This window comes from Manis javanica, chromosome X (genome assembly GCF_040802235.1).
Source record: "Manis javanica isolate MJ-LG chromosome X, MJ_LKY, whole genome shotgun sequence".
NCBI classification, from domain to species: domain Eukaryota; kingdom Metazoa; phylum Chordata; class Mammalia; order Pholidota; family Manidae; genus Manis; species Manis javanica.
This window is the reverse complement of record NC_133174.1, coordinates 136,789,638-136,803,887: the sequence shown is the minus strand read 5'-3', so window position 1 is coordinate 136,803,887 and position 14,250 is coordinate 136,789,638. Positions and strand designations below refer to the sequence as shown.

At 49.1% G+C, this 14,250-nt stretch overlaps 1 protein-coding gene across 4 annotated transcripts in view; it reads left to right on the top strand.

Moving 5' to 3' along the window:
- The window catches only part of IDS (iduronate 2-sulfatase), a 40,055-nt gene extending 27,372 nt beyond the window's left edge, over nucleotides 1–12,683 (top strand). For 3 of the 4 annotated variants that reach the window (XM_073227990.1, XM_073227989.1, XM_017673916.3), the window contains 3 exons: nucleotides 3,752–3,878; nucleotides 4,918–5,091; nucleotides 8,363–12,683. In XM_073227990.1, the coding sequence (XP_073084091.1) occupies nucleotides 3,752–3,878; nucleotides 4,918–5,091; nucleotides 8,363–8,835 (774 nt within the window). In that variant the 3' untranslated portion in view covers nucleotides 8,836–12,683. The remainder of the gene's footprint in view (nucleotides 1–3,751; nucleotides 3,879–4,917; nucleotides 5,092–8,362) is intronic. The other variant, XM_017673917.3, reaches the window with a different exon arrangement.
- Nucleotides 12,684–14,250: the final 1,567 nt, after the last annotated feature.

Here is a 14,250-nt window from a genome sequence, read left to right as displayed (position 1 = left end):
AGCCCTCTCACTTAGCTCCATGTGAGCCAGCGACTTCAGGGGCCATGCTGGGAAGCCTGTCACCTCCCAGGCCTGCCCCTCCTCCTTGATCACCACCCCGACCACAGTCTCGTGCAGCTCCCTCACACGTGCCCTCGTTCCCCACACTCCAGGGCAGGGTGTGGATGCCGACTCTTTCCCTGTGTCCAGGTCACCGCTGGGCTTTACCCCTTCCCTGGGGAGCTGAGGGCTCGGGGTAGGTTACTTAACTGTGCTCAGCAGCCCCTCAGTGCCGATCCTCGCCCCCACCTGCAGTGCCCTGACCACAGGATGATCCAGCCACCCCCTCTCACAGCCCGAGTCCTGAGGCTGCTGGACGGAGTCCGTGTAGCTTTGAGGTGGAGACGTGCTCACATGCCCAGCGTCCAGCCCCAGCAGCCCGTGTGGGCTCTCCACTTGGCTTCCTTCTGCCCTCCGCAGCTGCTCTGAACCCTTGCCACTCCTCTCTGGCCCCTTACACCCTCTGCCCATCTCAGCGGATGAGTGCGCTCCTATCTCAGAAACGGGCTGACGGAGGGCCCGCGGGAGTGGAGCGCAGAGGACGGACGTGGGCACAGACCCTCGTTGTGCCCCTTGCCATCTCTGTGTCTCTAGGCAGGTTAGTGAACCTATCTGCGCCTCAGAGCCCTCCCGTGTAAGATGAGAATGGGCGTGTCCACCTCAGAGGGTGGTTTAGGAGGAGCAGAGGGCACCCAGCAAGTCTTGAGTGAATGAGCACTCAGTCATCTCCCTCACTGCTGGCCCGAATTGTGCTTGCGTGTGCTGGGCTCGTGGCCTTCTCCCTAGTCCCCGAAAGAGAACAGCAGGGGCTTGCCCTGACCCTGTGTGCCCCCATTCCTCCCCCTTCCCATATCTGTGGGCCAGGACACCCCCCTCCACTTCCACCCAGCTTCTCCGGCGGCTCACGGCCCCCCTCCCCCCGTCCTCAGAAGTACTGCTCTGCTGCCCCTGCTGCTTCTCCTCCCTTCCCACTCCCTTGCCTGCCTCTCCAGGGAGAAAGAGTGAAGTGTGGTCTGCTCTAGCTGCATCCATGGCCTCACCACCCACGTGTTCTTCACCCACCTGTGCCCCGCCTTCTGCGTCCCCAGCCTACTCACAGTTCTCTCACCCGGGTCGGCGCTGACCTTGCTGACAAATAAAACCCACTCTTCGGGTCCTGACCTTCCCTGAGTCCCTACTGCTTTCTCGCTGTTGACCAGCACCACCTCTTCTGGAAATGTCCATCTCCTGGGAGGCCTTGCCAGCCCTCCTGGGTCCTCTCTGCTCCAGTCCTCATGGCAGGCCCCTCTTTCTGCCTCAGGAGGTGCTGCTCCCCAGGGTCAACCCCAGGGCCCCCACTGTGTCCTTTCGGCCCCTGTTCCCCAGCTGCATTCACCTGAGCCCTGCTGACGATAACTCCTGGAATGACCCTTCCGGCCACAGTCCTGCTCCTGGTTTTCAGACATTAGTCCACTTGGCTGCAAGAGCCAACCCCGGGCCAGTGCCCACGGAGACCTGTGTTGCCTAGGCCCCGTGTGACCCTACCAGCGCGCCTGCTCTTCCTCTTGTCCTGCCTGCCTTGCGTCCTCCTCTTGTGGCCCCCCACCCCAGGCCATTGAATTGTGCCACCAGCGGGATGAGAAACCTAGGCTCGCTGTTGGAGTCCTCCTCTTTTTCCCTGTGTCTGCTTCTTCCCTCTCCCCACTTCTGGTTCTCCTAGGTTCCTCTGAAATCCTCACTGTCTCTTGCTCCTTTGGCACATTGTTCTGGAACATGCAGTGGGTCTGGGGTTGGTTTGCTCATTCAGCAGGTGTCTGTTGAGCGCCTCCTCTGTGTGCCTGCCAGTGCAGTGATGCAGTGCTGCTTCACGCTGAGCCCCTGGAGCTGGCTCTGGGCTGTTGCCGGAGGGCTCTTACTCAGCTGCACTCACGTTGCCTTGGCTCCTTGCCTTGAACAGCCTCAGTGCCTCCTTGGCCCAGCCTGGACCCCCACTCCTGAGATGGGCCCGCCAGGCCCATACTGTTGGGCCCTGCTTTGACTTTTCAGCAACTTCTCCCATACCTTGGCCCTCCCATTTGATTGTCCAGCCCCGCTCGCTGGCTGGCTCACTCGCCCCAAACACGCCCTGCTGTGTGCTGACTCCACGCCTTTCCATGAACTGCAGCCCCTGTTTACAGTGTCCCACCCTTACCTCTCCTGACTGCCGGCATCTCTTCTCAAATGCCGACTCCTCTGTGAAGCCTTCCCTGATTCCCCAGGTCGGCTCTGAGGGCTCATTGTCCTGTGTCATCCCTGGGCCCTGTCTGTGATATGTGTGTTTTCTTGTCTCTGTGTCTGTGTCCTCAGTGGGCAGGTGGCTCGGCTCACTGAGGGTGAGGACCACACTTGTTTCATGCCCTCTCTCCAGAGGCCAGGGGCACATGGTGGCAGCTGGGGCTGGTCTGATAGACCTGGGGCTTCTCTGCTGCTCAACGTTGGTAGGAGTGGGGGAGTCTTCTTTTTTTTTAACATTTGTGAGCAAGGCTGGGAGTAGAGTCAGCCCAGAAGGGGCCACAGCTCTTCCTGTCAGTCCTTAGCCTGGCTGCTCCCGAAGGCCTTCTGGGGTTTAGGGACAGTGGAGGGTACACTGATTTCCCATCCCTCCATTGCTCTTCTCCTGCCTGCTGGGAATTTGTTAGAAATGAGCTTCATGTGGCAGCCGCAGTCTGTGGGGATATGCAGCTACCACCTTCTGCTGGGCTAGAACGTGGTAAGAAGAGAGACCCACCAGTGGCCATTTTCATAAATGATACTGGAGTCCAAGTTCTTAGTGTAGAATCTTTCCTTTATACTCACTTAGCTTTCACGCATATGGTCAATAAACCATTATCTGTGAAGAGCAAGGCCCTGTGCTGGGCATAGGCAACATAAAAATCAGCCAGCACATGGATGCCCATTATCCTGCAGTACCACTTGGTAACACTTCAGTGAAGGAGTTAGCAAGTTGTTTCTTTTCAGAAGGCCAGATAGAAAGTACCGTACACAGAGGGCCCGTACCTCACTGGGAGGTGGTGGGGTTGTTGCAGATGTAATTAGTTAAGTGGTGGAGTAGGGGTTCCTAATCCAGTGTGGTTGGCGTCCTTACAAGAAGAGACACACACATAGAAAGGAGGCCGTGTGACCACGGAGATGGAGATTGAAGTGGAGGCGCCTGCAAACCAAGGGATACCAAGGACTGATAGCCAGCACCTGGGGCCGGGAAGAGGCAGGACTCTCCCTGAGCACCATCACAGACAGTGTGGCCCTGCCAACACCTTGATTTCGGACATCTTGCCCCCAGAACTGGGAGACAGGACTTTGCGGTTGTTCAAGGCCCCCGGTTTGTGGTACTTTGTTACAGCTGCCCCAGGCCGTGAATACAGCTGTGTGGGGGCTTTGGCATGATCCCCAGCAGGGTTTGGAGGGACTGAGGGATGAGTTTCTATGTACGTGGCCATCTCCTGAGACCCGTAGGAACATGTGAAAGAAGCAGGAAGGAATAGTACATGGCCTGTCCATCCGCTGTGGTCTGTGTCCAGATTTCACTGTGAACGTGTGGGCGCGGGGACCCCGAGGTCGGGAAACACGTATGCTGTGTCAGCTGAGAGAATCATCAAGGGCATCATCAGAGGCGCAGGCTTGCGGTGTGTCTGCGTGGGCCACTCCACAGCCACGTACATCACAGCCACCCTCACTGAGTTTTCTTCATTCGCAGCGGAAACTCCGCCAGAGCTACTTTGCCTGCGTGTCATACTTGGATACACAGGTCGGCCTCCTTCTGAGTGCTTTGGACGCCCATCAGCTGGCCGACAGCACGATCGTTGTGTTTACCTCGGATCATGGTGAGCATTTTGAAATGCCCTGGAAAGTCACCCAGAAGGAGTTGGACTTTCCGGTGAAACATGCATTTCTAGATTGTCTTGAATACGGGCATGTCCTCTTTGGGGAATGGCCAGTGCTCTGAGTCTGGGGTTTTGGGGTGCTTTTACGATTACCTTGTCAGTTCTGGGCCCTCTCAGCATGGAGGAGGGGCCTCTTTCGGGTCAGAGGAGCGTTTGGATGCGTGGGTAGAGGTGGATGGGCAGGTGGGGGGGACCTCGGAGCAACCTCCCTTCCCTCAGTGAACTCAGCAGGAACCCTCCATTTGTGTGGGGGGCCCTTTTGACCCCCAGTTCTAACCTAGAGGGGGGACCGAGGACAGCCCTGGCAGAGCTCACCAAGGCCCTCAGACCTGGCTCCTCCCCTGCACCTTAGCCCCAGTGTCCTCTCTGCCAAGAGCCTAGGGTCCGCATCTCTTTGTCTCTTCTAAGGCAGCTTTCTCCTTTCTCCAACAATGGGAATGTCTTCTTAAAAAAATTCTTTGCTTGAAAAATTTTAAACACGCCCAAGAGTAGAGAATGAACAGCACCCGCCACCTGGTCCCCGTCTCCCTGCTCTCTCCCGTGACCCACTCATGGCGGTCTTGTTCGTCTCACCCTCACCCGTTCCCCTGCCCTGAATTGTTTCGAAGCAAATCTCAGGTGGTTCAGTTTTCTGAACAGTATGTCTAAAAAATTTGGCTCTTTGGGATTATAACCATACTACTGTTACCATACCTGGAAAGAGGAAAACAATTCTTTGCTATCAAGTATGAAATGGGACAATATTAGATCAGAGCATGTACTTATTGTAAAGGTTTCCTCACTTGGGACAAATCTCTAACTTCAAATAAAGCAATGTTCAAGTGAAGTCAACCGTTTTGTGGTAATTCTAGAGGAATTTCTTCTAGTAGATGAGTTTTTGCTTCTCTTGGTTTTTACAACAGGAAATGAAATGGTGTCTAGAATGAACAAGCTGTGATGTGGTTATTCATTTTCTGTCATTCTGTCCTTTATGAACCAGGGTGGGCTCTAGGTGAACATGGAGAATGGGCCAAATACAGCAATTTTGATGTCACTACTCGTGTGCCACTGATGTTCTATGTTCCTGGAAGGACAGCTCCACTTCCTGAGGCAGGAGAGAAGTTTTTCTCTTACATCGACCCATTTGAGCCCATCTCGGAATTGGTGGAACCAGGTATTAAAATATTCTGGGCTGATGTTGCTTGACAGTCATAGCCCCTTTAGTTTATGTGTAATCCGCCTTGCCTAGTCAGCGTGGGGGCTTACCCAGTGCACCTGGGTCAGGGAGGCGCGTCAGGGCCAGAGCTGACGAGTCCGGCGCCTGTCCACGAGGAGCCTTGGAGAGGGGACGCCAAGGCGGCATTCCCAGGGTTAGGGGGGCTATCACATGGTGTAACAACAGTATGCTCTGGAGCGCAGGAGAGGCAGCAGACTCTGCCTGGCAGGTGCAGCCCCCCTGCACGTGAGCAGAACCCCATTAGCCGCACGTCCTGGCAGGGCCTCAGTCCTTTGTGAGGCGGGCACATGCCATGTTGGCAGCTCAGCCATCTCGTGAACCACTAGATCTGTAAAGCTTACCTGGGGACGCTGCTCCTGTCCTCCCCGGCAGTGCAGGGCAGATTTACGTTGACATGTGCCAGTCCTTCCAGGCTTTGCAAACAACACTGATGCCTTCTCTTGTCTACGCTGAAAACACGGTCTTGCAGCCATTCCTCCAAGGGAGTGTTAGACCCCTGGGTGTCCTGGTCTCTGCCTTCCAGAAAGCTCTGGTTTGAGAGAACGTTTCCAGAGTGTCCCTTGGACAGGAAGACCCTCCGTGCCACGTGGGGCAGCCTGTGTAGGTTCTTTGTGAGTTATCTCCTGACTCCATCTGCTCACTGCAGAGATGAGTCATATATTTCAGGTGATGTTTGTACTTTTGGGGGCACTTTTCCCAGAACTCTGCTAACCCCAGCTGAGCCCTTTCTGGACTTCTGCACTTAATCCATCTTTAACATCTAATCTTGCCTTTTATACTGATTCTCGGCTTACATTTTAAAAATTTAAAAAAAACTATCTTTGTTTAATTTTCCTTAGTTCTGGCCCGTCCTTCTGGCCTTTCTGGAACTCTCTGGGTTTGCTTTGCACTGCCCAACTTTATTTTCTGCGCACTCGATTTTTGTGTGCTGCGTGCTCCGACTTCTTTCATGTCGTCGATAAAAAGGTTAAACAGTTTCGAGTCATGATGAGCGCCCTTTGCCTGTCTTCTGACAGGTTGAGAATCTTTTTTGAAACTTCTGTTGGGAAGTGTTAAACAAGCTGTAAATTCATGTAATTGCACTGTCGTCATCCTGGTCATTTCCAAGTTTTATGTCTAGCCTGCATCTCTTCCCTGAACTCTGGGCTTGGATCACCAACCGCCCACTCCCCTTGGCCAGTCTGACATGCCCATAGCTGAGCTTCTTACCTTTCACAGTAAGCATTTCTTTTGACCCTCCTCCCCTTCTCAGGAAATGGCAAAGTAATGCAGGCCACAGAACTGTGGAGCCATCTCAACCCGTCATTCTCTGGTACTCCATGTGCACTGTGCAGGCTGTCAGCAGGCCTTGCGCTCTCCCTTCACGGTCTGTCCGTACCACTTCTCATCACCTCGTGCCACCATCTCGGACCATGCCACCACCATCTCCGGCTGGGTCATTATAATGGCTTGCTTATGGTGTCCTTGGTCCCCTGCTTTTTCCTCTTCCCAGTAGCCAAAGTGATCTTGTGAAAGCCTAAGTCAGGTCATGTCACAGCCCTGCTCTGCTTCCTATGCTCCCCTCTCACTCTTGAGTAAAAGTTCTTTCAGGGGTTGACAAGGCTCAGTGTGATCTGGGGCCCCATTGTCTCCCTGACCTCATCTTTTCACAAGCATCCAGGGCAGATGTCTTGTGCAAGGGCCCACAACCCGGATTGGTCCAATTGCTTCTTCATTACTAGATTCAGGGTAAGCATTTTTGACTACATGTGAGGTGGTACGTGTGAGGTGGTGTGCCCTCAACCAGGAGCACTTCATCAGACCCCATTGGGGGCACTTTGTGCCGGCCTGTGCCGGTATTAGTGATGCCAAATTTGATCACCTGGTTAAGGTGGTCATGCCCGCCAGGCCTTGCCATTGTAAACATATCTTTTTAGAACTTTCTTTGCTTTTTTCTTTTTACTTTACTTACAAATCAAATGTATGGGAAATAAAATCAGGTGGTATAAAGCAAACTCCTAAAGATCCAGGAAAGCTAGAATGATGATCTGAAGCCAAGATAGATTTTAACAGGAATCAATATAAACTGCAGGATTTAGACTTTAAATGAATCAACCACAGTGAGGTATCATTTCACACACTTTAGGATGGCCGTTATCAAAATACACAGTAGACAGTAGCATTGACGAGGATGTGAGGACATCGGAACCCTGGCACATTGCTGGTAGGGGTGGAAAACTGTGTATCCACGGTTGAAAATGGTTTGGTGGCTCCTCATAGAGTCAAATGTAGAATTACCATGTGACTCAGCAATCCCACTCCTAGGTATATATCCCACGGAATCGAAAACAGATCCTGAAACAAAAACTTGTACCTGGATGTTCATAGGTGATTCACAATAGCTACAAGGTGGGGGCAACCCAAGTGTACATTGACAGATGAGCTGGTGAGCAGAATAGGGTCTCTCCATACAATGCAGTATTATTCAGCCATAAAAAGGAAAGAAATTCTGGTACGTGCTGGAACGTGGATGAACCGTAAGGACGTGCTCAGTGAAAGTAGGCAGACACCAAAGGACAAGTACTCTGTCTGATTCGTTTCTGTGTGGTCCCTAGAGGAGTCAGAGTCATAGAAACAGAAGTGGAGTGGGGGCTGCCAGGGCCTGGGGGGAGGAGGACATGGGGTGCTAGTGTTTAAGGGACAGAGCTTCAGTTTTACAAGATGAAAAGAGTACTGGAGACGGATGGTGGGGATGGTAGCACAACAGTGTGAGTGCCCTTCATGCCACTGCACTGGACACTAAAAATGGTTGACATGGGAAATTCTATGCTTGTATTTTATCATCACAGTAAAAAGGAGAGGGGTCAATGCAGACATCAGAAAGGAGTAATCTGCGGGGCGATCTGGGAGAGTCGGAGTATCCCGTTCCTCAACAGACTTTCACCCAGTGGTGTGGACCTCCATTGGTGATCCTGACCTGGATCAGTGATTACCGGAGTGGTTCCAAATTTCAAATCATATTTTAAGTGTCCAGGCTGAGGGTGCCTTCTTTTTACATCCTCCTGCTGGGTGAGGTGCTGTGTTGGCATCATTCCTAAAATTTGCTAAAATTTAATGTTGTAAAAGGAAAAAGTCCTGTGGAGCCTAGCCAGGCTCCTCGACTCCTCCCACCCAGTTGCAGCGGGTTTCTGTAACATAACCTGTTCTGCTGGGTCACTTCCTGTTTCAGGCCGGCAAGTCGTGGACCTCGTAGAACTTCTCTCTCTCTTCCCCACGCTCGCAGCACTGACGGGACTGCACGTTCCACCTCGCTGCCCTGTTCCCTCCTTTCACGTCGAGCTGTGCCGAGAAGGCCAGAACCTTTGGAAGCATTTTCAATTCGATGACCTGGAAGAGGACACGTATCTCCATGGTAACCCCCGTGAGTCGATTGCATATAGCCAGTACCCCCGGCCTGCAGACTTTCCTCAGTGGAATTCTGATAAGCCGAGCTTAAAAGATATAAAGATCATGGGCTATTCCATTCGCACGATAGACTACAGGTACACTGTGTGGGTTGGCTTCAATCCCCATGAATTTCTGGCTAACTTTTCTGACATCCATGCAGGGGAACTGTATTTTGTAGCTTCTGACCCTTTGCAGGATCACAACATGTATAATTACTCCCAGGGCAGAGACCTTCCTGGACCACCGAGGCCTTGAGTTTTGCCAACTACCCAGAGCGTATATTATGCGCTCCCTTCCAGCTGGTGAGAGAAGGCGTTAGAGCTGGTTATTTTGTGATTACCCATGATACTGGAAGCAACCTGAGGGGTAGGCAGTCAAAACATGCATCAACAATTTGGTCCAGAATACATAACCGCCGAACCTCTTGATTTTTGTCTTTATTAATTTCTGATTGGTCTAATTGCAGTGGGGCCGGGCTGAACCTTTCTTTCCTTTTGATAAAACCGTCATAGCTTACCTACTGAATGAGTGAGTACCAAGTGAGAAAAGTGAAATTGTCATACCTTTACGACATGTTAAGACCGTAATAGCCAGACATAGCCCTGTACTCAAGAAAGACTTGGATTATTTGTGGTATTTAGTGCATGTCAAAAAGTGATCATCTATCAAACTAGAGTGAACACTAAGTTCCTGGTTCTTTTGTTTATGATTTAATAATTGAGCCCAATATATTCAACACATGTCAACATTTAATTCAGGTTTCTTTTAACATGTAAAGTTAAATAATAATGCTAGATATCAAGGCCTTAATGTTTTATCTTCAGTTTTTGTTTCTAAGATTGCAAAGTTTCAAAATCCTAAGCTGGATTATGCATGAAGTGACTCATGTGGAATTTCCACATCAAATAGTAAATAATGTAAGCTAGTGAACTAGGGGCATGTGATGTATGGGACATGTAGGTAAAATTTTCCAGAGGTTTTTTAGGCCCAAATCATAATTTGTTATAATATGATCATTGAACCCAAAGGCCACCTAAGAAAAGGCACTGTTATTCACAATGGCAAACATTCAGAGAATTGAGCCACTCAAAACCATGTTAGTGTTCTGTAGCGATGGTTGGCTGCAGACATTCATTTATCTAGGAGGCAAGAAATACTCTTTCAGTTGATGATTAAAGACAACATCAATTTCATGAAAGTCTTAATTATTTTGAGCCCTGTGAAAGCTTTTCATGAGTATAATATTAGGTTATTTCTAATGCCCCAGAATGTAGTTCTGTAGTGCCCGGATATGAAAGTATCCAAAAAGGTAGGTGGTAGTAATAAGCTTAGCTTATGTTATCTTAAAACTGGTGGAATAGTCACAGCTCATTTTGACATGTTGAAGCCAGTCAGTTATCAGTAGTCGTCAGAAGGGTCAACTGCTTTCTAAATAAACATTTAATGCAGTCCTGTATCAAAGTAAGTTTTAGGAATTCTCTCTTTACGAGTGCTTCAGTCTTTAAAGGTAAATGTTTGTAAAACAAAACTACAGCAAATGAGGTTAAGTTACTGCAGTGTTTTAAGGTGGAACCAAAAAAGACAAGATAATGTATTAGAAGATTACTTCAAATCAGTAAAATTTCAGATTGTTTTTTTTATCCCGCGCTGGTTAGCCCACAATCGGGGTACATATAGTAACCCTTGATCTTCTAAGTGATGAAGTGATTTAGTCGTGTGGCAACAACAATTTCTGCTTGAGACCCCCTTCATCTTTCCTCATCCTGAAGCTTGTCTCTCTTCCAGAAGCCTCAGCTTTGCTTGTAGCTGGCTTCCCTCTATCTTTTCTTTCTCCTTTCTACTCATTATCACTCTCATCATTTCCACTAAGACTTCAACAATCGTGTCTGTAAAGTCCTCATGACGTATTTTCAGTGTATTTAGCTTTATCTCCTACTGCACAGTTAAAGTTTTACCACAGGCTCTTATTTCACATCCATTTGTTGCTCCTGTTGGCTCTGATATGTATACTTGATCATTTTTTTCTCGCTTTATTTCTTGAAGCACAGTTTTAGTATCAAAAATCTCCAAGTTCTTCACTTGCTGAAGTTGTAAGCTGAGAGCTGTGCCAGAGGAGGCTGAAGTGACATGCATGTCAGATATGCAGCTGCCACGTTGGCAGTGGTTCACCAGAGCCGCAACGGGTCCGGGTCTATACGGGGCACTACCGTGCATTGGTGTGTCTCTACTGGAAGTGCTCCTGTCTCCTCTTTTCTGTGTGAGAACACAGCCTCAGAGCACTTCCAGCACTCCTTAGGTTTCAGTTTTGCTCAGCCCCCCCTTACAAACCTCTACTTTTAGAAGCAAGGGCTGTATTTCACACCTGATGGCATGCTCTTCTAAATCATCTTACGGGTTATGGCTTCTTTTTGTGTGTTTGACACTGGACCCAATTTGGAGCCCCTTTTTGTGTCCTTTGGCATGTCTCCAACCCGTTGGGATGAACAGCCTCTTTGTAGTTTTCAGATGTCAGAGCTGACTACCTTCCTTATCTTGACTTGGCTGAGAGAGAAACCGCATCCTTGTTGCTTCGCATAACCTTTCTCCAATACCACTTAGCTGGAAATGCTTTATTAATAGCTCTCCATTCACTGTATTTGTGGAAAGCTCACCCATTTCACTTGAGCAGGGGTGCTTTTAAGCAGTTCAGTTGAAACCAGAACTAGTGATCCCAGACATTTTGAGTAGCCCTAGTGCAGAGACCTGCAGCTGTCAGGGTTCACTGGAACCACCTCACTGGCTTGTTAAAACCCAGTGTCCTGGACCCTCCGCTCAGAGGTGCTGATTCAGTACCGCTGGGGTGAGCCTGACAATTTGCATTTCTTGTCACTGTGCCCGCAAAGACCACACTTTGAGAACCACTGTCCCTAGGTGTGTGCCAATTTTCGCATTGACTAAATTAATTAAAATGAAATTAACATTTCAAAAGCAGAATCTCAGTGCTCTTGCCATATTTCAAGTTCTTAATAGCCGCATGTGGTTAGTGGCTGCCATACTGGGCAGCACAGGTCTAGCATCTTTCTGTCAGGGCAGAAGGTTGGTTGAACAGAGCTGTCCTAGATTGACTGAACTTGAGCTGGATCCGCCTGACTATTGGCGAGTTCTTCCTGTGGGCTGACCTTCTACCCTGTGTCTGCCCAGAAAGACTGGTCTGGAGGTGAGTGAAGGATCCTTGGTTTAAGCAGAGCGTAGGGCATTCACTCGGGCAATCAGCCTCTTCCTCTCCACTCCGTGGCCATCACCCCAGCCCTTCTTACCTCCTTCCCCAGTGGCTTACCTCCCCTCCTCTTTCCTCCCTTGACCCTCCAGAATCCACGTGTCTTCCTGAAAATCCCCTTTGATCCTGCCCTTTGAGAACACCGTCAGTGCCTACTACCAGGTCTACACAGACCTTCACTGAGCAGTCAGAGTCTTCCCTGACTCCACAAGTCCCCTTTCCTCGGCTGACCAGTTTGAGTACTGGTCCCTGACTCTCCCTTGCCAGTTCCTGCCTCCCCACTCACCTTCCTTGTCCCCACCCCCGTCGTCATCCATTCATGACCGTCCTTCACACTCTGCTCCCAGGCCCCCACCTTCCAGAGGCTGAGGGCTTGTGAGCCTAGACTATACGGTGGGATGAAATGAACATCACTAAAGGACCTCGTGGTCACCTTACTTGAAAAGCAAATGTTTTTCTGATCATAAAATTAATGTGCTAATTATAGAAAAACTGGAAGACGGAAATGTAGTAAATGCTGAGAGAACGCATCCGTCTTTTTTACCCCAAGGCAGTCACTTAATATCTTGTCTTTTTTGGGGCATGAAATTTTTACATTGCTGTGATCATACTCTATGCTTCCTCGTGAAATTTTTTATTCTTACTTCTTCACTAAGTATTGTATGTGATAGATTTTTGCAGAGATACTTTATGCTGTTACTAATACATTTTGTTGTGCAGTTTTATCGTAATTTACCTGACCTTCTTTCAATTAGTAGGAATTTAGATTATTTCCAAATTTTCAGTATTGTAAATAATGCTATGACAACAGCTTTGTGAATAAAGTGTTTTTATGTATTTCACATTACTCCCTTAGGCTGGCCTCTCAGTACCAAATTGTCAAAAGCTTCTCTGTTTTGACCCCTTTCCCCATTCTCCTGCCACCGTCAGAGAGTCAAATTAAAAATAAAACACATACGTATTTGATATCTTGATCTGGACAGTGGAAAAATAAAGCAAACAAGCATACAAATAATTAAAATCTTCAAACCAAGCCCAAACCAAGCACCCCTGATGAGAACAGGTGAACAAGTGGCATCCTGATTTCCCTTTGAATTCTTTGCTTATTAGTGACCGTGATCATCGTTGTCGCTGTATGGTTGTTGGGCATTTGTACTTCCAGTTGTGTAAATCTGCCTTGAAGTTTTGCTTATGGGTTTTACTCTTTAAGTCATGAAAACAAATGACTCTTTTCCTATTAAACATGGGGACCCCTCCCAGTCTGGAGAGCAAATAAATCCTCACTTTCCTTTGCTTTTTTGTGGTTTGGTTTTACACTTAGTTTGCCCTGCTTTTCTCCCCAGTATCAGTCCTAGATGCTCCTGGAGTTAAGATTTGGAAAATGTGGAAAATGGTGAGGATTGTTATGGAGGGGCTGCGTTTGTTCTTGGTTCTTGTCCCTGCAGCAACAAAGAATTGAAGGGCACAGACACAATAGTGAAGCAGAGTCAGAGTTTTATCTGAATACCTTCCAAGGGAGGAGCGGTAGCCAGAGTCAAGGTAGACAAAGGCAGGTTTCTTGAATAAAGCAGAATGGAAGGAAACACCGAGGGAGGAAAGGGAAGCTCATGGAACTGCCGCTCGGCATAGGGCATCACCCCCAGCCGACTCCTAAGGCCAGTGTCACGTGGCATCTAGTGTCTGCTTGGATCTGCACGGCGTGGGAGCCAAGCCCCCACCACCCCAGGTTTTGAGAGCGCCGCAGAGCACTGGATGGAGTGAGATTATGTTCTGGGAACTTCCCAAAGGCAAAGAAAAGAGATTTTCAGGCAGGCTACTCAAGAGTATAATCATAACAGCTGCAGTTATGTCCGGGTCACCCAGGCAACAGGAATTTGCAAGCCCAAATCAGCTCTCAGTAGCCCCTCCCTACTTATCCGAAGTAGGACAGGGAAAGCGACACAGTCCAAGGAAGGCGAGGGTGGGCAACCTCAGAGAGGAGATGTGCTTAAGGATTTAGGGTCGGGTTTTACAGGGCTTTTTTCGGTAGGGGTCAGCATAAGGCATGATGTGTACGGGTGATTCATAATTCCTTTGGAGTTTTTGTCTTAAGAATAGGGTTATTTAGGTGACTGTGTTGGTTTGGGACTTCGGTATTCTTTGTCCACATAGGTTTATTTACACTTCCTAGGTCTGTCTCCTGCCCTGGTTACAAAGTTCCTCGATTAGGGGCTGGAGGAAGAGGAAAAAACAGCAATAGGTTAAGTTAAAGAATAAGCTGGGCCTTTTAGCAGGCTAAAGTAAATGTTACAATGGCATGATCTAACTGATACAACGAAGATGGGGCCATGCTGGGATGCTTTTCTTTATGTGGGGAATATCCGGGCATTCTAAGGTACTCCTGGCCTTTGGAGCATCAACTCATTAACTCCTGA